Source organism: Lagenorhynchus albirostris, chromosome 20, assembly GCF_949774975.1.
Source record: "Lagenorhynchus albirostris chromosome 20, mLagAlb1.1, whole genome shotgun sequence".
Lineage (NCBI taxonomy): Eukaryota > Metazoa > Chordata > Mammalia > Artiodactyla > Delphinidae > Lagenorhynchus > Lagenorhynchus albirostris.
In genome coordinates this window covers 34,679,319-34,704,614 of record NC_083114.1, presented here as the reverse complement: position 1 = coordinate 34,704,614, position 25,296 = coordinate 34,679,319, and the positions used below count along the sequence as shown (strand labels likewise).

The window sequence follows — 25,296 nt, the reverse complement described above, 5'->3', positions numbered from 1 at the left end:
GTTCCCAGCCCCCAGAGCAAAGTTTTGAAGTCCTGCAGGAGCCCGTGTGGGGCGACCTTGTCCCTGTCCATGATGCTGAGGCAGCAGCCTCTTCCAGGAGAGAAGGGCTGTCTGGCAAGGTCGGCTGGGGCTGCAGGGGGGAAACCTCTCTCACCCCAGCTCCCTCCCCCTCCTCCCCTCCGGCGGGAAAATGCTGCCACACCTTCCTGCACCGTGGTAGAGCGAAGGACTCAAGAGCTGGGGGCTCAGGGACAGACCCACTCATGTTTAACAACTTAGAAGAGCTGTGGAAATGGGCATGGCCGGAGGACAGAGCACAGGAATTTGGGGAGCTGTTCTGGGAGACAGTAGCCCTACCACCCTGGAATTGGACTGGGACTCATGGGTTGCCCTCCTGCTCAACGGGCCAGATGGAGTCTCTGTTTGTCTTCTAAACTCTCCTGGCCAAGGCCCTGTATCGAGGTGAGGGACCTTCCTTTCTGTTCCTGCAGTTGGGAGTGCAACGAATACACGGGCATCTTTTCACTTCCCTCCTCCTCTATACCCACAGGCTCGGGGAGGAGAAGCGCCTTCTCACACCCACGACTCCTCCTCAGGTGAGGCGGGGGCTTGATCAAGCTGCTGAGGCCCCTGGCCCTCCAAAGGCGGGGAGCTGCTCCCCAGGGGTGCAGCTGGCCCCTTCCTCTCCTCTCCCTCCTCCTTCTCCCCCGCCGAGGCTCCAGCCCCCAGGGCTGCCTTCCCTCCATTGCTGCCCAGCACTGCTCTCACCAGCCTGCCCCTGGGGGGTGCCTTGGCTGGACCCAGGTGGAGGTAGGTCAACGGCTTGGGGATTCGTGAAGGCTGCTTCTCGGGCCTGTGGTCTCTCCGGGGCCGAATCCTGTGCCTGAGCTTCAGCTTGTAGATGGATGGGACTCTCCGGGGCTTCCGGAGTGTTCTCTTGCCCTTGCCTGGACATGCCTTGGCTTTATCAGAACTGGGGGCGGAGGGCGGAGGTGTGGAGGGCTCTGGGGTGGCAGACACAGCAGGGGCTGAGCAGTCCTGCCCCCTTTGAGCTGGGACCTTCGTTGTCCCGGCACCCTTGGCACTTGGGCTTGCTTTCGTCCTCAGCCCACTCTCTTCGGCTCCCAGTTTCCGTTTTGGGCTTCCTGGGCCTGCACTTACAGCCGGCTTAGGGCAGCCTGTAGGGGCTGCCTTCCAGGCTCCCAGGTCCACCTTAAGGAGGGGTGGGGGGCCCTGAGCCAGTTCTTGGATGACTTTGTCATAAGGACCCCCAGGCTCAGGCCACCGCCCACCCAGACTGGGCACGTAGACTCCACTGCGAGGAACGACTCCAGACGCTGCGCCCTGGGGGCAGACAGCGGCCACCTCTAGCAGCTTCATGCTGGCCGAAAGCTGCTCCCCAAGGCTGTGGTGGATGGCTTGCTCCTTGATCCCACCCGAGGGCAGGGGAGTGCACCTCCCCTCCTGGTGCTGTGGGCCCAGGCCCCAGGGCTCTCCGGCCTCTGCTGTCACCTGGACATCCAGCTTCTGGTCCTCTTGCCTCTCTTCCACAGAGCAGTCCCCATGTCTGGACCCAGACAGGTCCCCAGTGACGGCCCTTAATGGAATGGGCCCTCTCCCCAGTTCTGTCCTGGGACCTCCACTTGCAGTCCCTGGAAAGCTTCTTCCCAGAGTCGGGGGGCAAGCTGGGGGCAAGCGGACCAGGATCTTGGTGGGTCCTTTAACAGGGGATGGAGAATGGACAGATGCTGTCTCCCTAAGCTGGGAGGAGGCACCCTCGGCCTCATCCCCGGGGGGTGGCCTGGGGCCCACAGGCTTGGCTGGGCTGGAGGAACAAGGCAGGGGAGATGCTCCTCCTGCTGGTGTCCCTGTGGTAGTGGCCTCAGGGGCTTGGAGTCCCTGGGGGATGGGGGTCCTGGCACGAGTTCCCCAGCTGTCTGTCTCCTCATGAACCCAAGATGTGGGAGTCCTTCTCCTGGGGAGTTCAGGGGGGTATCTGTCCTCCCTCTTCCCTGAGGAGGTGCACCGTGTGCCTCGGCCCCTGGGAGTAGGTGAGGACTGGGGGCTCGGGGGGCTGTCCCCATCTGGCAGCTGCTTCCAAGACGGGGCGAGTGACTTCTCCTGGCACCTGAAAGGGAGAATCATAGGTTATCAGCAGGGTTATCTGATCCAGTCCCCTGGCTCCCAGTCCCCTGGCTCTGCGAAGGGATGGCCTTTCCCCAGCCAGAACTCCCAGGGGGTCAGACTTCATGTTGAAGGAAGCAGATGCTCTCTCTCCCCCGTGCCTGCCAGAGACTCTTCCTTACAGCAGATACTGTTTAAGTCTGTCCTCCCCCATTCCTTGTGTAGCAGATAGAAAGCAGCCTGGTCTGGACCCCAGGTTGCTTCAGATCCCACAGCTACAGGTCACCAGTCTTGGGTGGGGAGGGTCTTAGTTTCTGCTCTACCATGAAATGGCAGAGGGACCGTGGGTAAGTCTGTTCCCTTTATGGGCCTCAGCCTCCTCATCTGTGAAATGGGAGGGTGTATGAAGTTAACTAGATGATCCTAAAGGTACTGGGTGTTTTTTGGTTCTGAACACCTGAGGTCTTGCTGGGATAGGGGCACTGCTGGGAGACCTGCTCCCCTTATCTTGGGGTGGGGTGGCCTCTGAGAATGTAGACTCCAAAGCAGGAAGAGGCCCTGCCCTGTCCCTCCCCAGTACCTCGGGAATGGTGCTGTCTCTCTGAGGATCCCTGCCCCTGCTCTCCGTTCACGGTGGGGTGTAGGGGAGAAGGCAGCAGGGGGCCTCTGCTTTCGACCTGAAGAGGTGTATGTCTTCCAGTCCACGGAGGGCAGGGGGCTCTGGGAGCGGCTGATGGTCATTGTAGGCTGGGGTTGTGAGGGCCCATCGTCCACCCTCACTTCATGCTGCACCAGTGGGACAGGGGGCTTCAGGAAGCTGCCCGTCTTGTGTGCTACCAACACAGCCCCCCAGAGACAGGAGAGGAGGAAAGGGTTAAACTCCTGCTGATGGGGCCCACCGTTCCCTCCCCCAGCTGTCCCACACCCTGAATCCCGCATTAGAGACAGTGGGACCTACTGTGACAGTGACAGCACCAGAATTTCCTCAAGGGAGGGGTTTAGGGGATGAAATCTGGTCAGAGGGTCTGGCTGGGGGACTTGTTTAAAGCTGCAAGTCCACGTCTTTAGCTTAGATTGCATGCTTATTTGGGGTGGCTTGAGGTGCTGATGGACATTACGGGAAGACTAAAGACCTTCCAAATCATGCTTGGCGCCTCCATCAGAGCCAGACCTAAGCCCTGCCCACATGCCCTCATGACCAAATGCTGATTCTCTGTGTATTTGGCGCCACCTTGTGGCTCAAGTTGGTACTGCACCGTGGCTGGCCCGCTTTCCGCCTAGAGCTGAGAGGCCACCCACAACTGTACCTTCTACAGTATCTTCCTTCCTCCACCCCCTGCACACCTCTTGCCCCTGGAGATCAGGCCTACCTCCCGCGTCCGCTTCCGGCCTCCCGACCTGCAGTCATAGGGAAGGGACTCTCAGGGGACTTACAGAGGGATGTGCACCGGCAGGGGTCATGTTTGTCCAGATAGTGACCGAGTGTGTCCCAGCCGCCCCCCACACGCACCATCACGTGGTTCCGGAGGATCTGCAGGGGGCAAGGGTGAGGTGGAGGGCAAGGTGAGGGAGTCCCCTCTCCATGGACCAGCCTGCAGGCCTTCAGCCCTTGCTCCCGTCCACGTACACATGCACACGTGTAGTTGGGAGCGTGCCTATGTTGCAGCCTGAGTCCCCTGCAGGACTGGCATCAGATAGCACATGTTGTCAAGGGTGGAGGCCAAGCTGACGAACAGCAAGCTGCCCCACGGCGAGACAAGGGATCTCCCAAGCACTGTGTAGTCTACCTCCCGACTCCCTCCTCTCCCTTCGCTGGGAAGCGGTTGACGCCTGCGCAGGTTTGTATCAGAAACGGGGTGGAGGGCGCTGGCTTTGCTCTTGTGGTGTGTGTGTTAAAGGACCCGCAGGAGTCCTGGCCCGACTCCACTCCAGGTCACGTAGCCTCTCCAGGCGTCCACTTCCTTAGTGGAAACGGGGCGCCACAATCCATCCCCACCTGCTTCGCCGAGCCCTTGGCTCAGGCTCTGGGTGAGGGCCCAGGGAGCTGGCTCTGCCCCCAGGTGTGGCCCGACCCAAGGAGAAGAAGGCTTAGCTGTGCCCCTGAGCCGCTGGCCACACCCCCAGGTGCAGACTGTTTCTGGCCAGGTGGCCAGGCATGGGGCGGGGTGGAGGGGGTGGGGAGTGGGGAGTGGTGGGAGGCACAGTTCAGACTTGTACTGCCGCTCAGAAGGCACCAAGCTGGGCATGTGAGCCGCGGACCGCGGGGTTGATGTGGCTGGGCCCTGTGGGGAACACAGACTGGGCGGGGGGGGGGGGGACGGGGAACGGGGTCTCCGGCCCCTTGCTGTGACCAAGCCTGTGGGTGGAAAAGTGGGAGTACGCTTCATCCTCACTTCTGACTGGGGAGACCCCCTTCTGAACTAAGGTGGAGGCAGATGGGGGGGAGGTTCTGGTTCTGGCTGCCCTTATGGAAGGAGGGGACATGCTTGCCAACTTTGTCAGGAATCTTCTGGAATTCTCCAACGGAGAGAAGGAAAGCCCCAAGGCCTGATAACTGGCGATGAATGGTGATTTCCTGTCCTTGCCTTCAGGCCTGGGCAAAGTCCCACGGAAGGAAACCTGATTCTGCCGACCCCAGAGAGGGCCCTCCACCCCCGACCAGGGACTTACCCGGATGAAGATGAGGGTGTTGGAGTCTCCCACGCGGTACTTCCCCTCGGACACCTTGACCATGGAGAACTGAACCGGGCACGTGCAGCGGCTCACCAGGCTCTGAACCTGCGGGCAGTGGGCAATGGGTTCAGCCCTCCCCTCTGCCCAGGTAGCCAAGCTCCCCCTGCACGCTGGGGCAAGCCCAACGGGCGGCCTGCCTGCCCCCCAGACCCAAGGCTTCTGCCAAGTCAGGGCTGGGGGCTGAGAAGCAAGTACAGAAGGCTTTTAATGGCTCAACGAGAACAAGACCTTGAGTGGCACCTATGGCCCAGCACCCTCGTGAGTCAGCTAACAGAGGCCGTGGAGTGTGATGGTTAAGGTGGACCTTGGAACCTGACAGGTTTGGGTGGGAATCCTGCCTCCACCGCACTATAGGCCTTGGGCAAGGTAAGAAACCTCCCTGAGCTCGATTCCTTGGTGGTAGAAGTGATTCCTAGTCACAGTCAGAGCTAACTCCCAGGACAGGACCCTCGGTGCCAGACACCGGCTGAGCGCTTCACGTGCGCTGGCTCATCTAACAGCCACCGCGGTCGTGGAAGGTAGGCACGGTTACATCCCCACAGTACAGACAAGGGAGCTGAGGCACAGAGAGGGCAAATAATTTGCCCAGTCACACGGCTGCAAAGCAGTGGAACTAAGACTTAAACCAAGCAGTCAGAAAAGGTTCTGCGTTCTTAACAACCGTCCCACGGGGTTTAAACGAGAGAGGCGTAGGGTGCTGGATTCATAAAGAAAACGATGAGCATCGAGGCTCCAAGTGCACACGACTTACTTAACAACCACGCGGTGAGAGAGTGTCGAGGAGGGGACTGGGGCTGAAGAAGGGGGTGGCTCAGAGGGGCCGGATTCGGAGGTGGAGAGGGAGGCGGGGCGAAGGAAGGCGGGGCCGAGGGCGTGTCCGGAGCCCTCACCAACTGGTCCAGGTTGCGGAAGTGGCAGGGCGGGCGCGTGGGGGGCTCGGGCGGCGGCGGGGGGTCGGGCGGGGGCGGGGGCGGGGGCAGGGCCAGCTCCAGCCGCAGTTCCTGGTCGATGTCCTCCTCCAGCCGCACCAGGCTGGGCGCCGCGACGCCGAAGCGCCGGGCCCGGCGGCCCAGCTCCAGCAGGCACAACACCACGTTCTTCACGTTCTTGCGCAGCACCAGGTCATCCGTCTCGAACATCAGCACCTCTGGCCGGGGCGGGAGAGGAGAGAGGAGGGTAGGCAGCCTGAGATCCCTGCTGACCTGCCCGGAGCAAGCAAGCGGAACAGGTGGGATAGCCCTGGGGCCATCCTGGACCAGGGCGCGGACGGACGCAGGCATGGGGGATGGGGGGTTGCGTCTCAGGTTCTTGGCGGCAAGCCAGCCCCTAGGAGGGTCTGGACAGAATTGCTCAGGTACTGAGTGCAAGACGAGGTGGCTGCCTTATGGCGGGGCAGGGTGGGAGGGAGAAGAGGGGACACAGCCAAGCGAAGGAGCCTAACTCCACCAGCCCTTCTCCCCGCTCTGTTTGCCAGGATGGGTCCAGGAGCAAGAAGCAGTCTGTGCTGCTTCCCATCCGCGCCTTTCACCTCCAGTAACCACCAGGCACCCCAGACTCAACTCCCAGCCCACACATAACCAGGCTGGGGTGAGTACAGGCTCTGGAGCCTGACTGCCAGCTTTGGAACCCTGACGCTCCCACCCACCGGACGTATGACCTTGGGCTAGTCCCAGCTTCAGTCTCCTCTTCTGTAAAACGGGAAAGTAGTCTGTTTCATGGGGTTGCTGTAGGGATAGTTATGTGTTTGCAGGCAATGTCTGGCACATGGTAAGTGCCCGATAAAACACTGGCCTTTATCAACCCTCCAGTCCTGTTCCACATTGTGTTGCCACCGACTGGCCGGTAGGCCAGGCCTGACCCCTCCCTCTGCCACACCCCCACTGCCTTTGGTCTGAAGGATGGTGCGGCACCCAGCTTCATCCCCGCTGCTGGGTCCAAGGCCAAGGAGATGAGGGAGCCTGATATCAGTCCTAGAGTCTTGGAAGGCCCAAACACGGCTGGCCCCTCCCTAACATCCACTTGCCTCCTCCCCTGTCCCCTCCCCACCCCACTGTAGCCCAAACACACGCCTTCTTTGTGCCCCCCTGCCTAGAACTCCCTGTCCGCCAAACTTCTTTTTATTCTCCAAGACTCAGCTCAAATCTCCATCCACTATATGGTCTTTCCAGGCCCATCAGGTGGCTGTTTCCGCCTCTGTCTCCCCAGCACAGATGCCTCTCCTTGAGCTTCTACCACGTTGGGCTATAATTTATGCATCTTCTCAGCTGTCTCTCTTCCTGGGCCACAAACTTCTTGGCACTGGTTCTCAGCCCTCTTAGCGCTCGGTGCCCAGCACGACGCTCTACCCAAAGGAGATAGGTGCTCGAATCATCCAATCAACACATTTATTTATTGGGGATTTCCTATGAGATTGGGAAACTGAGGCATGAAAAGGAATGAGCTGGCCCAAGGCAAATCTGGAAGGAGGACCGTGGCTCCTGACCCCTGATGCAGCCTGAGCCTCAGAGAGGAGATTGACGCCTGACAAGATAAGGGTCTGGGGAGGGGGGGGCCAGGGTGCTTACCTTGGATACCCATCTCCTTGCGGCACCATTGGATGAAGTTGGAGATGTTGTCCCGGGCCTGGAAGGTGCCTGGCTGGGCGGCCCCATTGCAGGAGACCCCGGCCCGGGGCAGGGGAATGCTTTGGGCTCCGGCAGGTGCCTCAGCCAGGAAGGCCAGGGCGGCCTCAGTGACGGCGTTGGCATGCTGGCACAGCGCCAGGCCCGTCTCCAGCGCCTGCAGGAAGTTAGCCGCGTCGATGTCCAGCCCGTAGAGATCCCGAAGCCACTCGGCCAGGTCCTCCTTCATGGCTTCCAGGTACTGCTCGCTGGACTTAAAGGGCCGGATGCTGCTCACCGGAGGCCTCGGGGTCCCAGGCCTCCTCCTGCCAACCCCAGGCTGGGCCATGGCTGGACCACCAGCCGGGGAAGGGGCAGCTGCCTCCTCTCTCCCACAGCTGTGTCTTCACTCCTACCACCTGCTGGGTTCTCCCTGACTCGGGGGTTCCCCTTGTCCTCCGAGAGCCCAGGACGGCTCTGCTACTTGCCGCTGGCTTCAGCCACGGTCACTGCCGCCACTGGGCTGGGCCAGGCCTGCCCCCTCCCCCTCCCCATTCCTCAGTCCCTGCCAGAACTTTCCTACTTGGTAGCCCTGCAGCGACCTCACACCCCAGCTGCCCAGTCTGCTCAGAGGTCGCCACCTCCCAGGACAGATGGAGGTGAGGACACTCCTTTCTCCCCCCAGGGCTGGACAGGCTGTGCTAGCTGCATCCCACCCACCACCGGCCAGCCTGGAGTCTGGCTGGCGGCCTCTCCACTCTGCTTTCCTCTCCTTGGAGACAGTGACTGCTACAAACACTCCTTGTTAACCCTTCCTGGCATTGCCCGCCCTGGAGCCTGGGGAGCAGAGGAAGGCTGGGGCTGGCTTCTCTCACTTGGTTGACACTGGTGGGGGCTTTTGGGAAATGAGGGCGAGAAGCGGGGCCAGGGGATGCCATGCCCCTTGGTGTTTAGTGAGCACCGTAGGATAGGGATGAAATAGATGCAGCGACAGAGTCCATACACATGAGTTTGGCCTTGGACCCTTTCCTGAAGCCCTCTGTGGCCTTCATATACTGCCTAGCCTCTCTGTGCCTTAGTTGCATCAATTATAAAATGGGAATAGTAATATCTACCTCTCCAGGGTGTTGTGAAGAATAGAGGAATTGCGAATGTGGGAAGTATCAGACTATTAAGACTGGGGGGGTCCCAGCTCTCACTGATTCTCCCAGCAGCCTTGTTTGTGCACCATGCTCCCTAATTTCTCTGGAGAACCCCTCCCACTCTACCCACGTGCTTCCTCCAGAGTGGGCTGTCAATCATAGTACCTCACCCCATGGCCACAGCAATGCATTCCTTCAACAAATATTTCCTGAGTACCTACTGTGTGCCACGCACTATTATAGCCCTGAGGGTGTAGCTATAAATGAAGTCCCTGACCTCATGGAGGCTGCTTATATGTTGGTGGGTGTTGGATGACAGATAACAAACTTACAAGTCTGTAGTAAGTCAGACGGTGATAAACACCAGGGAGAAAACTAAAGGACTAAAGGAGGAGGGGGGAGGTATTTTCTATAAGGGGGTCAGGAAAGGCCTCGCTGATATGGTGATGATTGAGCAGGGACCTAAGAGAAGTGAGGAAGCATATCTTCGGGAAGGGTACTCGGGCAGAGGGAACAGCCAGTGCAAAAGCTCCAGGCAGGGGAATTTCCCAGAGGTCCAGTGGTTAGGACTCAGCGCTTTCACTGCCGTGGCCTGGGTTCAGTCCCTGGTTGGGGAACTAAAATCTCGCAAGCCATGTGGCTCAGCCGAAAAAATAAAAAAACTCTAGGCAGGGGGATGGTTAGCATATCCCAGGAATAGCAATGACAGGTAGACTCTGAGGAAGAGAGGAAATGGGGCCTCAGATTATGCAGGGCTTTTCTTTACCTTTTGGAAGGTAATTTTCTTTCAATTTCTTTCTTTCTTTCGTTCTTTCTTTCTGTCTATCTCTCTCCCCCCCCTCTCTCTTTCTTTCTCTCTCTCTCTCCTGCCCTTCCTTCCTTCCTTCCTTCCTTCCTCCCTCCCTCCCTCCCTCCCTCCCTCCCTCCCTCCCTTCCACTGCATCGGGTCTTAGTTGCAGCATGTGGGATCTTCACTGTGGCATGAGAACTCTTAGTTGCAGCATTCATGTGGGATCTAGTTCCCTGACCAGAGATAGAATCTGGGACCTCTGCATTGGGAGTGCAGGGTCTTAACCACTGGACCACCAGGGAAGTCCCTCAATTACCTTTCAAAGGCATCAAGATGGTGACTGTTGTACCCATTTATGGATGAGGAAAGAAGAAAACTGAAGCTGGCAGGAGGCCTGAGTTCCTCAGTGTAATGAACCTCTCCATAGGGTTGCTTGAGTGTGCTGAAGACATGGCAGCTGGCTTTCTCTAGAGTGAGAGAGCAAGACAGACGCCACAGGGTCTTTTGTTACCTAGCCTTGAAAGTCACACTCTGTCATTTCCACAATATCCTATCAATTACCCAGGTTGGCCTTATTTCATTTGGGAAGGGTCTACATAAGAGTGGGAATACCAGGAGACAAGGGTCATTGGGAGCCATTCTAGAGACTGGTTACCCCAATACAGAGGAGCTATTTCTTTTCCATTCTTGCTAATAAAATCCTATTTTCAGGTATTAGGTAGGGCTTTCTTGAAATTAGGGAAGATGAGCCCAGCCCCAGAGAGAGAACCTGACTTCCAATTGTCAAGTCTTCCAGCCATTCTGTGAGCTCTATTTTTTTTCTTTAAATTAGCCGGAGTAAACTTTTGAATTTTGCAATCAGGAACCAAGGTGGTTGGGACTTCCCTGGTGGTGCAGTGTTTAAGAATCTGCCTGCCAATGCAGGGGACACGGGTTTGAGCCCTGGTCCAGGACGATCCCACATGCCGCAGAGCAACTAAGCCCGTGTGCCACAGTTGCTGAGCCTGCACCCTAGAGCCCACGAGCCACAACTACTGAGCCCACATGCCACAACTACTGACGCCCGCACGCCTAGAGCCCGTGCTCCACAACAAGAGAAGCCACCGCAATGAGAAGCCCACGCACCGCAATGAAGAGTAACCCCCGCTCGCTGCAACTACAGAACAAAGACCCAACACAGCCCCAAAAATTAATTAATTAATTAAAAAAAATAAGTAGGAGCCTGAACCAAGATGGCAGAGTAGAAGGATGTGCTCTCACTCCCTCTTGTGAGAACACCAGAATCACAACTAACTGCTGAACAATCGTTGACAGGAAGACACTGGAACTCACCAAAAACGTTACCCCACATCCAAAGACAAAGGAGAAGCCACAATGAGACGGTAGGAGGGGCACAATCACAATAAAATCAAATCCCATAACTGCTGGGTGGGTGACTCACAGACTGGAGAACACTTATACCACAGAAGTCCACCCACTGGAGTGAAGGTTCTGAGCCCCACTTCAGGCTTCCGAACCTGAGGGTCTGGCAACGGGAGGAGGAATTCCTAGAGAATCAGACTTTGAAGGCTAGTGGGATTTGATTGCAGGACTCTGACAGGACTGGGGGAAACAGAGACTCCACTCTTGGAAGGAACACACAAAGTAGTGTGCACATCGGGACCCAGGGGAAGGAGCAGTGACCCCAGGGGAGACTGAACTAGACCTACCTGCCAGTGTTGGAGGGTCTCCTGCAGAGGCGGTGGGTGGCTGTGGCTCACCATGAGGACAAGGACACTGGCAGCAGAAGTTCTGAGAAGTACTCCTTAGCATGAGCCCTCCCAGAGGCTGCCATTAGCCCCACCAAAGAGCCTGCAGGCTCAAGTGTTGGGTCGCCTCAGGCCAAACAACCAACAGGGAGGGAACCCAGCCCCACCCATTAGCAGTCAAGCGAATTAAAGTTCTACTGAGCTCTGCCCACCAGAGCAACAGCCAGCTCTACCCACCACCAGTCCCTCCCATCAGGAAACTTGCACAAGCCTCTTAGATAGCCTCATCCACCAGAGGGCAGATAGCAGAAGCGAGAAGAACTACAGTCCTGCAGCCCGTGGAACAAAAACTGCATGCACAGAAAGATAGACAAGATGAAAAGGCAGAGGGCTATGAACCAGATGAAGGAACAAGATAAAACCCCAGAAAAACAACTAAATGAAGTGGAGATAGGCAACCTTCCAGAAAAAGAATTCAGAATAATGATAGTGAAGATGATCCAGGACCTCGAAAAAGAATGGAGGCAAAGGTCGAGAAGATGCAAGAAATGTTTAACAAAGACCTAGAAAAATTAAAGAACAAACAAACAGAGATGAACAATACAATAACTGAAATGAAAAATACACTAGAAGGAATCAATAGCAGAATAACTGAGGCAGAAGAACGGATAAGTGACCTGGAAGACAGAATGGTGGAGTTCACTGCTGCTGAACAGAATAAAGAAAAAAGAAGGAAAAGAAATGAAGACAGCCTAAGAGACCTCTGGGACAACATTAAACACAACAACACTCGAATTACACGCGTCCCAGAAGGAGAAGAGAGAGAGAAAACACCGAGAAAATATTTGAAGAGATTATAGTCGAAAACTTCCCTAACATGGGAAAGGAAATAGCCACCCAAGTCCAGGAAGTGCAGAGAGTCCCATACAGGATAAACCCAAGGAGAAACATGCTGAGAAACATAATAATCAAATGGCAAAAATTAAAGACAAAGAAAAACTATTGAAAGCAGCAAGGGAAAAATGACAAATAACATACAAAGGAACTCCCATAAGGTTAACAGCTGATTTCTCAGAAGAAACTCTACAAGCCAGAAGGGAGTGGCACGATATACTTAAAGTGATGAAAGGGAAGAACCTACAACCAAGATTACTCTACCCGGCAAGAATCTCATTCAGATTTGATGGAGAAATCAAAAGTTTTACAGACAAGCAAAAGCTAAGAGAATTCAGCACCACCAAACCAGCTCTACAACAAATGCTAAAGGAACTTCTCTAAGTGGGAAACACAAGAGAAGAAAAGGACCTACAAAAACAAACCCAAAACAATTAAGAAAATGGTCATAGGAACATACATATCTATAATTACCTTAAACGTGAATGGATTAAATGCTCCAACCAAAAGACACAGGCTCGCTGAATGGATACAAAAACAAGACCCATATATATGCTGTCTACAAGAGACCCACTTCAGACCTAGGGACACATACAGACTGAAAGTGAGGGGATGGAAAAAGATATTCCATGCAAACGGAAATCAAAAGAAAGCTGGAGTAGCAATACTCATATCAGATAAAATAGACTTTAAAATAAAGAATGTTACAAGAAACAAGGAAGGACACTACATAATGATCAAGGGATCAATCCAAGAAGAAGATATAACAACTATAAATATATATGCACCCAACACAGGAGCACCTCAATACATCAGGCAACTGCTAACAGCTATAAAAGAGGAAGTCAACAGAAACACAATAATAGTGGGGGACTTTAACACCTCACTTACACCAATGGACAGGTCATCCAAAATGAAAATAAATAAGGAAACAGAAGCTTTAAATGACACAATAGACCAGATAGATTTAATTGATATTTATAGGACATTCCATCCAAAAACAGCAGATCACACTTTCTTCTCAAGTGCTCACGGAACATCCTCCAGGATAGATCACATCTTGGGTCACAAATGAAGCCTCAGTAAACTTAAGAAAATTGAAATCATATCAAGCATCTTTTCTGACCACAACGCTATGAGATTAGAAATGAATGACAGGGAAAAAACGTAAAAAACACAAACACATTTGGAGGTTAAACAATACATTACTAAATAACCAAGAGATCACTGAAGAAATCAAAGAGGAAATCAAAAAATACCTAGAGACAAATGACAATGAAAACACGACGACCCAAAACCTATGGGATGCAGCAAAGGCAGTTCTAAGATGGAAGTTTATAGCAATACAATCCTACCTCAAGAAACAAGAAAAATCTCAAACAATCTAACCTTACACCTAAAGGAACTAGAGAAATAAGAACAAACAAAACCCAAAGTTAGCAGAAGGAAAGAAATCATAAAGATCAGAGCAGAAATAAATGAAATAGAAACAAAGAAAACAATAGCAAAGATCAATAAAACTAAAAGCTGGTTCTTTGAGAAGATAAACAAAATTGATAAACCATTAGCCAGACTCATCAAGAAAAAGAGGGAGAGAACTCAAGTCAATAAAATTGAAAATGAAAAAGGAGAAGTTACAACAGACACCGCAGAAATACAAAGCATCCTAAGAGACTACTACAAGAAACTCTATGCCAATAAAATGGACAATCTGGAAGAAATGGACAAATTCTTAGAAAGGTATAACCTTCCAAGACTGAACCAGGAAGAAATAGAAAATATGAACAGACCAATCACAAGTAGTGAAATTGAAACTGTGATTTAAAATCTTCCAAGAAACAAAAGTCCAGGACCAGATGGCTTCACAGGTGAATTCTATCAAACATTTAGAGAAGAGCTAACACCCATCCTTCTCAAACTCTTCCAAAAAATTACGGAGGAAGGAGCTCTCCCAAACTCATTCTATGAGGCCACCATCACCCTGATACTAAAACCAGACAAATATACTACAAAAAAAGAAAATTACAGACCAATATCACTGATGAATATAGATGCTAAAATCCTCAACAAAATACTAGCAAACAGAATCCAGCAACACATTAAAAGGATCACACACCATGATCAAGTGGGGTTTATCCCAGGGATGCAAGGATTCTTCAATATATGCAAATCAATCAATGTGGTACACCATATTAACAAACTGAAGAAGAAAAACCGTGTGATCATCTCAATAGATGCAGAAAAAGCTTTTTGACAAAATTCAACATGCATTTATGGTAAAAACTCTCCAGAAAGTGGGCATAGGGGGAACCTACCTCAACATAATAAAGGCCATATACGACACACCCACAGCAAACATCATTCTCAATGGTGAAAAACTGAAAGCATTTCCTCTAAGATCAGGAACAAGACAAGGATGCCCACTCTCACCACTATTATTCAACATAGTATTGGAAGTCCTAGCCACGGCAATCAGAGAAGTAAAAGAAATAAAAGGAATACAAATCGGAAAAGAGGAAATAAAATTGTCACTGTTTGCAGATGACATGATACTATACATAGAGAATCCTAAACATGCCACCAGAAAACTACTAGAGCTAATCAATTGAATTTGGTAAATTTGCAGGATACAAAATTAATGCACAGAAATCTCTTGCATTCCTATATTCTAATGATGGAAAATCTGAAAGAGAAATTAAGGAAGCACTCCCATTTACCACTGCAACAAAAAGAATAAAACACCTAGGAATAAACCTACCTAGGGAGACAAAAGACCTGTATGCAGAAAACTATAAGACACTGATGAAAGAAATTAAAGATGATACCAACAGATGGAGAGATATACCATGTTCTTGGATTGGAAGAATCAATATTGTAAAAATGACTATACTACCCACAGCAATCTACAGATTCAGTGCAATCCCTATCAAATTACCAAAGGCAGTTTTTACAGAGCTAGAACAAAAAAATCTTAAAATTTGTATGGAGACACAAAAGACCCCGAATAGCCAAAGCAGTCTTGAGGGAAAAAAAGCAGAGCTGGAGGAATCAGACTCCCTGACTTCAGACTGTACTACAAAGCTACAGTAATCAAGACAATATGGTATTGGCACAAAAACAGAAATATAGATCAATGGAACAAGATAGAAAGCCCAGAGATAAGCCCACGCACCTATGGTCAGCTAATCTATGACAAAGCAGGCAAGGATATACAATGGAGAAAAGACAGTCTGTTCAATAAGTGGTGCTGGGAAAACTGGAGAGCTACATGTAAAAGAATGAAATTAGAACACTCCCTAACACCATACACAAAAATAAACTCAAAATGGATTCGAGACCTAAATGTAAGACTGGACACTATTAAACTCTTAGAGGAAAACATAGGAAGAACACTCTTTGACATAAATCACAGCAAGATCTTTTTTGATCCACCTCCTAGAGTAATGGAAATAAAAACAAAAATAAACAAATGGGGGGCTTCCCTGGTGGCGCAGTGGTTGAGAGTCTGTCTGCTGATGCAGGGGACACGGGTTTGTGCCCCGGTCCGGGAAGATCCCACATGCCGCGGAGCGGCTGGACCCGTGAGCCATGGCCGCTGAGCCTGCGTGTCCAGAGCCTGTGCTCCGCAACGGGAGATGCCACAGCAGTGAGAGGCCCGCGTAACACACACACACAAAAAAGGGACCTAATGAAACTTCAAAGCTTTTGCACAGCAAAGGAAAACAAGACAAAAAGACAACCCTCAGAATGGGAGAAAATATTTGCAAACGAATCAACGGACAAAGGATTAATCTCCAAAATATATAAACAGCTCATGCAGCTCAATATTAAAAAACCAAACAACCCAATCCAAAAATGGGCAGAAGACCTAAATAGACACTTCTCCAAAGAAGACATGCAGATGGCCAAGAAGCACATGAAAAGCTGCTCAACATCACTAATTATTAGAGAAATGCAAATCAAAACTACAATGAGGTATCACCTCACACCAGTTAGAATGGGCATCATCAGAAAATCTACAAACAACAAATGCTGGGGAGGGTGGGGAGAAAAGGGGACCCTCTTGCACTGTTGGTGAGAATGTAAATTGATACAGCCACTATGGAGAACAGTATGGAGGTTCCTTAAAAAACTAAAAATAGAATTACCATATGATCCAGCAATCCCACTACTGGGCATATACCCAGAGAAAACCATCATCCAAAAAGACACATGCACCCCAATGTTCATTGCAGCACTATTTACAATACCTAGGTTGTGGAAGCAACCTAAATGCGCATCGACAGATGAATGGATAAAGCTGTGGTACATATATACAATGGAATATTACTCAACCATAAAAAGGAACGAAATTGGGTCATTTGTTGAGTTGTGGATGGATCTAGAGACTGTCATACAGAGTGAAGTAAGTCAGAAAGAGAAAAACAAATATCGTATATTAACGCATATATGTGGAACCTAGAAAAAAGGTACAGATGAACTGGTTTGCAGGGCAGAAATTGAGACACAGATGTAGAGAACAAACATATGGACACCAAGGGGGGAAAGTGTCGGGGGCTGGGGGTGGTGGTGTGATGAATTGGGTGATTGGGTTTGACATGTATACACTGATGTGTATAAAATTGATGACTAATAAGAACCTGCTGTATAAAAAAATAAAATAAAATTCAAAAAAAAGTAATGTGAAAAAAAAAAAAAGTAATGTGCATGCTACCACATTATTTGAAAAAAAAAAGAGCCAAGTTGGTTATAGGCTCTTTTAGTAAATGTAAGGAAAATGGGGTTTTGTGGGGGAGACAATTCTGCATGGGTCTTTCCTATTTTTGCATGTCTTGCAAGCAGAGGTACTGACTTTTCAAGGGTGTTTATATAGTGAACAACCTTGGAAGTAGAGATAGTGTCTTTTTCTGGAGCAAAGAAGAGGTTTAGTTACTGCCCAGCATGAAAGATTAGGGTTCCCTAAGCTCAGGGCTCCTCTTATAATGCAAATGATTGCATATGCAGGTATTCCCTGGCACCCATCCCTATAGCACCCATGGGACAGTGGGCCAAGAGGAGATGACACAGGTATGCTGATGCTGCTGTGCCTTGAGTAATGAGGTCCTTTCTCTCCAACCCAGGAGTCTCATGTTTTTTTGGCAGCACCCATGAAAGTACAGCAGGCTAACTTGCAAGTAGGGTAAAGTTTTAGACTCTTTACAGTTCTTGACAGTGTTGCCCCCATGAGATTCCTGGGGACTGGTCTGCCCACTTTGTTCTACCTCCCATCAAACTGGCTCCACCAAACTAGGAGATGCCTGAAGGAAGAGACCCCATCGCCCCACTTCAGACCTGGATGGAGGACCATATCATGTTCCCCTATCAGACTGGTATCTCCTTGACTCCAGCAACTGTATGCCATCAGACTGAGACTCTCCAGATCTGGGTTTGCATCCTCTGCCCCTCTCCATGCCCCTGACTCTGCCAACACACCCCACTGTCAGGCCAGGAAGAGAAGGAGTCTCCCAAGTTTCTATGATTTTATTCCCTTCCCCAGCCCCAGCTCTCTCACACACATACAGAACATCCAGGAGCTCCACCCAGCTCTTGCCCGAGTTCTGCTTCCTACAGGACTTCACACCATGTCCTCTGCTTCTCAGAGCTAAAGCAATGTGCTGGAAGTCGGTAGGCTGGGGAGCAAGGGTGAGGAAGGACACGGATAGAACAGAAAGAGGAAATGTGATGCAAATAAACATAATGCTTTAAGTGTTTTCTGTGGGCCAGGTAAAGTCTGGTACCGCACTGCCATCTCTGACTTACAGATAAAGAGACTGAGGGTCAGAAAGGTAATATGCTAATAGCTTTTATGTTTATGTGGTAAAGCTGGGATTTGACCCCAGTCTATTGGGAGCCAAAGTTGCTCTCTATCCCTTTAATACCTTCCCAAGAGAAAAGGTACTGTTTGGGGGTGCTTTTGGAAGCTCTAGAAAAGGCAACTATTCTGGGGTGGAACCCTATGGGCAGGTGGGGTTCTAGCCCCGCCCCCTCATAATCCAACAGAGGCCCTAGAGACCAGACCAAGTTCTGTGGGAACTGCCTCTCATCCCAGTGCCTGATCAAGGGAAGAGGGCAGCACAGCTTTGGGAAGAATGGATAAACACGGTGAGTGGGGCCGGAGGACAGGGTCTCTTGACTCCAGGGTGGACCAATCAACACATCACCATGGCAATCCCAGAGTAGAAGCCCAACCTTTTCTCAGTCACCCATCCATGTACAAGCCCTCTTCTCTCTCTTTCCTGAATATTCTTGACATCTGCTCTCTCATCTTCACCTGCTGCTGTTCAGATCTTTTCTCTGGCCTGGACCACTGTAATGACTCCTAAGTAGGTCTCTCTGTCTCCTGTCAGAGGGAACATCCTAAAGGATGGCTCTGAGTACATCCCTGTGTCAAAACGTTCAGTGGCTCCCCACTGCTGAAGGACAAAGTCTAAACTCCATAGTCTGGGCCCCCAAATCCCAACCTTCCTTTCCAATTCCTCATCCTCCCCAAATGTTCCCAGCACTCTTTTCTGGCTGTGCACTACGTCTGGCCTTTCACAACCAGAAGGCTCCTTCATGTGTTTTTCTAAATAAAAGTACAGTGGACCTTGGGAATTCCCTGGCGGTCCAGTGGTTAGGACTCTGGGCTTCCACTTCAGGGGGGTACAGGTTCGATCCCTGGTTGGGGAACTAAGATCCCACATGCCACGCGGCGTGGCCAAAAAAAAAAAAAAGTGCAGTGGATCTTGGTTCTCCACATTTAGCAATACCAAGAACTGGCAGAATGTTTGAAACAACTTTTCTTGAAAGGTTTCAAAAGTCTTGAAATTCAGAGGCCCCTCTGTTACCTACCACGTCACCTGCCTGAGAGGGTCGGGAAGATGAAGGGGCATGATGTATGAAGAGGTTAGCCCGGTGACTACGTGCAGTTGGTGCTCAATACATGTGGGCTGGAACACTATATTATCATTCCGCTTTGTCTCCAACCTCTTTAATCATGATGGGCAGGGATCAATAGAAAAATTTCTAGACCTTTCCAGCGCAAACCCCAGGAACTCTGTCTTCCCTGCCCTCCTCCCCCTTTTTTTCATTACAAGTCTAGCTTCCCAGATCGAGCAGCCAGCAGGGCACATGGTGGGGCTGGGTCAGTGTTTGCTGAGTGAGTGGTGGACACCTACCGGCGGCGGCCGTGTTACTTTCACATCAGTCCAAGAACTTCCCGCCTGCCAGGACTGCTGCTTGGGGTTGTGGAGTTTGTGTCCTGAACACCAGCAAGGGGGACAGTTGTGGCTGAAATCCAGCTGGCGGTTCGGGTCAAGCCTAGAAGGAGGAATAGACGTCTTTTCCTAATTGGCTCCCCCCTAGGGCAGCCTTTTCCTAATCGGTCTGCCCATGGGGTGGGAGGGCAAGAAAACTTCTATTTAGTCCGCTCATCAGGGGCACTTTTCCTGTTTTGCTCATCAGAGGCGTCCATTTCTAACAGTGCAGAGGCGCTGTGTGCCCACCTGCCTGCCCACCCCGCCGCAGGTGTTGCTGGGCTTTCTTAAGGTATGGCCCACTTTGAAGACGGAAATCCCGTTCCATCCAGAAAACAAAATATAAACCACCTATTAAAATTCCAATCAGTGCACTTAATGTTTATTGACAGCCTGCACGGAGATCAGTCCCCACCCCGGAGCCAATTAGAAGGAAGGTGGTGATGAACCGCCATCTCCTCCGGGTTCGCAAGGCTCATTGCACCTGTTTGTTGATGGCTTCCCGCGGCCCCTGAGCCAGGCGCTTCAAACACACTCGATCTGATACCTGCCTTACAGTAATCCTTGGGATAGGCACTACTTTTTCCCATTTTACAGATAGGGGAACGGAGGTGACAGAAGCGACGTGATTTGCCCCGAGTCTTCAGCTAGGAAGTGCGGGGACCTAGGAAACCAGACCTTCCTTTGCCCAGGAAATCCTGCACACTCTGTAACCCTCTCTTGGAATCCTGCTGGCTCCGGGCATCTCGTGCGCACCGTCGTTCGAACGCCTGCCTATTTTTTTTGGGGGGGGGGGCGGTCGGTCGGGCTGTGGGCAACAGTCAGAGTACCAGGGTACCCAGGCCCTTCACTGACCTCCTCCCCGCCCCCCGCCCCCGCAGGCGTGAAGATCCCCTTGTGGAAGAAGGAGCTGGAGCAGCCCGGGACCAGAGAGGCAGAGGCGGAGGCGGAGGCTGCGGAGGAGGCCGAGGAGAGGCTGCTGGAGGAACGCGCGGCCGAGAGCGAGGCGGAGGGCGGGGAGGCGGAGGGCGGCGAGGGCCGGGAGCGGGGCTCCGTGTCGTACTATCCGCTGAGCCAGGAGTCCAGCATCCTGCAGGTGGCGCTGCTGCGGCGCGCGGACAGCGGCTTCTGGGGCTGGTTCAGCCCCTTAGCACTGCTCGGCGGCCTGGCCCCTCCCGCCAACAGGTGAGGGCGCGCCGCTCGGCGGGGGCGGGATGTACTGGCGCCAGGGCCCCGGGCGGGAGCTGGCGGCGCGGTGCCCTGAGCGCCCCGGCCCCCTCCCGCAGGAAGCGGATCCCCCCGGAGGAGCCGTGCGTGCTGGAGACGCGGCGGCGGCGGCTGCGCGGCGGGGGCTGCGCGCGCTGCGAGATCCTTTTCTGCAAGAAGTGCAGGAACCTGCACAGCTCGCAGAGCTACGTGGCGCACTGCCTTCTGGAGCACCCGGATCTGCCGGAGGCGCGGGCTTCTGGAGGCGCGGGGGCTGCCGTGGGCCTTTGAACGCCCCCCAATCCCCAGTCTCTGTGGCCCTCCATCCTCGCCTGACTCCAAATTCCCCGCCCCCCTCTCCTCCCCCGCCCCGACGCGGAGCGCTCTCCAATACGTACCTGAGAGCCGCCTTCCCGGAGCGCCCCACTCCGAGCAGCCCAGCAGGCCCACCGCTGATGACCGGGCCCACCTGTCATCAATGCGGAGCCCAACATCACCTGGAGCTCCATTCCTCCAACAGCGCCTCCCGAGGGCCCCAGCGCCCGGGTCAGCACGCAGTGCCCACCGCCCACCTGACTCGCGCCCCCTGGTACAGCCTCACGCTCATCTCTGGGGTATTTCACGTCCTTCGGGCCCGGTGAGCAGAGGCGTCGCCTAGAGAAAATAACCCCTCTGGGAAACTTGCCCCTTCCCTCAAATCATTCAATAAAGCCCCTAATCAAAGTGTCAGTGCCTTGAGGTGGGGCGTGGGATAAAGATCGACCCTCCTCCCCTTCCCCTGGGTTCAAGCCAGAGGGAAAAGGGCAGGCGGAGAGCCTCCTCCCTGCAACTCCCCCCGGAGAGGGCGGAACAAAGCACTTGCAGCCAAGGGCAGTCAAAGGCCATTCTCCCCACCGCGCAGAGAAGAAAATGAAGCTGCCGGGCCAGGAATGCCCACGGGCAGCTGAGGGCTGAAGCTGGCCGGACCTTCCTCCCCTCCCGCGGGAAGCCCGGTCTGGCTGAGGTCAGTGTGTGTGCAGAGGAGGCACTGGCAGGTGTGCAGGGGGCAGGACTAGAGAACCGGCCCCAGAAGCCGCTGAGACAGAAGACTGGGAGGCCGGAGAGCTGGGTCCTTCTCCAGGAATCCCAGCTATTCTCGGCCGGCCAGCGGGAGCTCCTGGAATGCTTCGTGTGTGGCCAGGAGAATGGGGCCATTGTGAGCACGAGGCTCTCCCGGCCTGCAGAGGCCCCAGCGACTGCAGCTGTGCAGACCTCCAGGGAGGCCCCTGTCCTCCTCCTGCCACACAGGGTCCTTCATCTGGCCTGGGGGATGAGGTGGACGAAGGATATTTTGATCTTTGAGGAGAGAGGCAGGGCCCCTCTCCCTATCACAACTACACACACGCACAACTCACTGGTCCCGGCTTTGACCGGAAGAACATGGTTGCAGCCTCCGTAGCATCCACACCCACCTGCTCTCACTGGAAACGTGTCCAAGGAAGGCTGCTTCCCCCCTCCAGGCCCACCAGCTGGGAGCACCTCTTTATTCCAGCCTTTCCCCCAACCCCTGAAAGAAACAGGGCCCGGCAGGCCTGCATCGGTCTCCTTCTTGTTCTGGGTCCTGACACCCCTGAGGTTGGAGACCCTTGTACTCAATCCATTCAGTCTTCCTGGGGGTGGGGCCTCTGATTAAATAAGACACAATCCTCCAAGGACGGAGCCAGGAGGCCCTGAGGGCAAGGGACAGTCTTGCAAAGTGGTCCCAACTTCTCCATTGAGTTTTGCATCCTTCCTGGTTGCCCAGTGCTGTGGCCTCATGGACAGGAACTGCACCTTTAGGGGAAGAAACAAAATCCCCAAGGCCTGGGGAGGAATGAGTCTTTGGGGAAAGGGCCGTGGGGTCTGGGATCCTTTTCGGCTTCTCATTGAATTGATCCCACAAAGATCAATGTCTTGACAGCACAAAGACATTCTCCAGGGAACAAATGCAGATGAACTTTCCTGCCTGGACTTCTGCAGGGAGGCTCAGAGGCTTCCAGACAGGGTCTGCCCTTGGGGCTGGGGATACACATTGGCCACGAGAGCGCGCCAGTTCTCTAAGAGGTGGGGGCATCTTCAGAACAGGGTGCCCCCCGAGTTGGCATGCCAGCAGCCCATCCAGGGCAGCTCTGTGGCCCAGCGGCCCGAGGGCGTTGCTCGAAGTTTGGCCTGGTCGAGGCGCCAGTAGCGGTCGTCTCTGAAGAAGATGATGGAGCCGTCGGGCCTGGGCAGAGCGCCGCTGACCTCCTCAGGGACACCGCCCCAGTCCTGCAGGCCTCGGGGGTAGTAGGGCTCCACCTGCAGCCCCCCTCGGGCCAGCACGTAGTAGCGGGCGCCCTTGAAGAGGATGAGGCGACTCAGAGGAGGGAAGTAGAGGGCAGCATCCGGGTGGGGGGGCAGGCCCCCTGCCCGGCACAGCTGTGGGGAGCCCCACACTGGCTTGGGGCCCTGGAACCTCCAGCATCGACTCCCTGTGGGACATGGGCAGAGCCAGCGTGAGTTGGTGCGCTCGCCCTTTGGTCCTCTACCCCACCTCTGTCCCCCCATATTCCTACTCCCCTTCATGTTGGAGTCCAAGGTGGTCAGTATTTGTGATAATCAAAATAGATCAGTTGTAAACAGTAGAGGAGGGACTCTTGTGGCCTCCACTTCCAGCAGGTGTCCGCAGAGGGCAGGTTGCTCTGAAGGAACCTCCCCACCCCAGGCAGGAAGCACGCGCCCTCCCAGGGGAGTGGTAGACTTCAGGGAAGTCCAGGGGCTTTCTCCACGGCCATTACTACCAACAGTTCTGTGAGGGCAGGGAATTTTGTTTTGATCACTACTGTATCCCAACACCTCCAGCCGAGTTTGTAGAAGGCACTCAATATTTGTTGAATCAATGAATGAACACAATTTTCTCATACTGCACATTCCTCAGACATTATGTTCTTTTAATCCTCCTTCCCCAACAAGCCCGAGGGATTATTTTCCCCATTCAACAAATTCAAGCTCCAAGAGTTAAGTGACAGGCCCAGACTCACACAGCCAGGATTCCAAGGAAGGTTTGTCCTTCTGCTGTATTGCAGAGCTCAGAGCCATCCTCTGCTTCCCTCTAGACTCTTCTCTGAAACTCTCCCACCCGCGCTCTCTCTGGGACAACCGTGACACCTGTGCCCCCCAATCCATCACTAAAGGAATCTCCTGGGAGAATTTCTGGGGCCACAGGTTCAGAATGGAATTGAGACTCCTCCCCTCTTTTGACCTTGGGCAGACTCCTCCCCTCTCCAGGCTTCAATTTTCTCATCTGCCCCAGGGCTGGTACCTTTGAAGAAGTAGAAGTCTCCATCCTCCAATGACACCGCGGCAGCCTCAATATGGGGGGGCAGCCCTGCCCACCTTTTCTGTAGTGGGTGGGGCTCTGAGACGTTGCCATCAGCTGTCACCTCCCAGAACTGGTTCCCTTGAAATATGTACAGTCGATGTTGCCCATCTGCCCAGAGACAAGAGAAAGCTGAGGAGTGACCATCGGCCTCCTGCCTTCTTTCCAGGGAAGGTGCTTCCCTAGAACCCAGCTTCCCAAACTGACGAGAGAGGATGCGGCGGAGAGGATACAGCAGACACAGCTGGGGCAGAGGGGAAAGTGCAGGAGGAAGCAGCGTTTTGCTTGGCGTGGGCTTGCTGCCCTGCAGAATGCTTGTGACTTGGGATTTCTGGATTTTATAATTCATCCCCCAACCTTGTACTCCAGCTCCGGAGACCCCTGGAGATGTGGAGGAGGAGGAGGGAAGAAGGAAGCAAGGAACCAGCGGGACCATCTTACCTACAGTGATTGCATCGAAGGAAGAGTGGCAATACTTAGGACCTCGGGTTTCGGGGCGCCTTCCTTGGAGTCTGTGGGGGTCCCAGGCCTCAAAGTCCGTGAACAGCTTTCCAGGGAGCTGGATGGCCCCTGAGCCGCCCTGGGGCTTCCCTTCACAGGGAAGGAGGGAAGCGGGAGAGAACGCACACTGGTTGGGGGTGTGTTGAGTGCTCGAGACCTCCCCCTTGGTTCGTTTCATTATCTGACATGAGGGGCAGGGAAGGAGGGCAGGGGTGGGGGGTTAAGAGTTGTCCTTGGTTGTTGGTGTTATAACCATAGCACCAAACTCAGAAGTCCTCTTTCCTGCCGAACAGTCTGGAAAAGGGTAAAATCGGAGTGGGGGAACCAAACAAGGGTTTGGAACTAAAAAGGGCAGAGGGTCCTCTTCCCTGAGTCCTGGACAATGCAGATGGCCTGAGGGCAGAGTTCAGGGGCCTGGGCTGTGATAATTACAGCAGTTATAATAATGACATCACTGTACTTCACTTATGAGAATGAGGCAGAGTCCTACAAGCTTAGAATTCGGCACCAGCTCCTGAATCCTGGTCTGCACCTTCCTAGCTGGGTGACCTTGGACAAGTTATCTAATGTCTCTGAGCCCCATCCTCCTCACTTGTGGATAAAAAGATACCTCATGGGTGTGTTAAGTGTCTGGCCCATGGTAGACACTCGTGAAATAGCAGCTATTATTATTACCTTTGTGTAGGTCTCTTAGACTACAAAGCATGTTCATATCCACCAGAACAACAGCCCTGGGAGGTAAGCAGGGCCTCAATTATTATCCCCCCCACCTTTTATTTCCCCCAGAAGATAAAACCGACGACTCTAAAAGGGGAAGTGCTTTGCCCAAGAGCAACTGCTGACCCCGATGGAATGGTACTTGACCCTAGGGATCCTGGCCCTGCCCACCACACCAGGTACTCAGGGTC

The 25,296-nt window shown here is 53.1% G+C and overlaps 3 protein-coding genes across 15 annotated transcripts in view; 1 reads left to right on the top strand and 2 right to left on the bottom strand.

Annotated features, from left to right (window-relative positions):
* Positions 1–261: 261 nt before the first annotated feature.
* On the bottom strand, positions 262–8,985 carry GAS2L2 (growth arrest specific 2 like 2). The gene is made up of 6 exons (XM_060135417.1): positions 7,422–8,985; positions 5,748–6,004; positions 4,795–4,902; positions 3,559–3,655; positions 2,705–2,957; positions 262–2,128 (listed from the first exon to the last, which is right to left on the bottom strand). The coding sequence occupies exons 1-6, from the start codon at positions 7,804–7,806 to the stop codon at positions 574–576; spliced, it is 2,655 nt and encodes an 884-aa protein (XP_059991400.1). The 5' UTR covers positions 7,807–8,985; the 3' UTR covers positions 262–573.
* Positions 6,997–25,296, bottom strand: part of MMP28 (matrix metallopeptidase 28) — a 36,914-nt gene continuing 18,614 nt past the window's right edge. For 5 of the 13 annotated variants that reach the window (XM_060135418.1, XM_060135424.1, XM_060135421.1 and 2 more), the window contains 3 exons: positions 24,329–24,478; positions 23,831–23,998; positions 21,902–23,000 (listed from right to left, as the gene is read on the bottom strand). In XM_060135418.1, coding sequence (XP_059991401.1) covers positions 22,606–23,000; positions 23,831–23,998; positions 24,329–24,478 — 713 coding nt within the window. In that variant the 3' untranslated portion in view covers positions 21,902–22,605. Of the gene's footprint in view, positions 7,199–7,362; positions 7,636–17,536; positions 17,701–19,227; positions 19,370–19,659; positions 20,080–20,909; positions 20,981–21,901; positions 23,001–23,830; positions 23,999–24,328; positions 24,479–25,296 lie in introns of those variants that run through there. The other 8 variants (XR_009537748.1, XM_060135427.1, XM_060135426.1 and 5 more) reach the window with 8 other exon arrangements.
* C20H17orf50 (chromosome 20 C17orf50 homolog) lies at positions 20,162–21,385 on the top strand (the record flags this gene model as incomplete). Its single annotated transcript, XM_060134602.1, has 2 exons — positions 20,162–20,490; positions 20,592–21,385. Coding segments are annotated over 2 exons (540 nt in total), but the record flags the coding sequence as incomplete, so codon positions are not given.

Coding starts and splice junctions, on each gene's coding strand:
- GAS2L2 (XM_060135417.1), bottom strand. CDS start 7,806: ATGGCCCAGCCTGGGGTTGGCAGGAGGAGGCCTGGGACCCCGAGGCCT. Junction 3,656..4,794: donor ACACCCTCATCTTCATCCGG/GTAAGTCCCTGG, acceptor TGCCCCCTGCAG/ATCCTCCGGAACCACGTGAT. Junction 2,958..3,558: donor CTGCCGGTGCACATCCCTCT/GTAAGTCCCCTG, acceptor CTGTGTTGGTAG/CACACAAGACGGGCAGCTTC.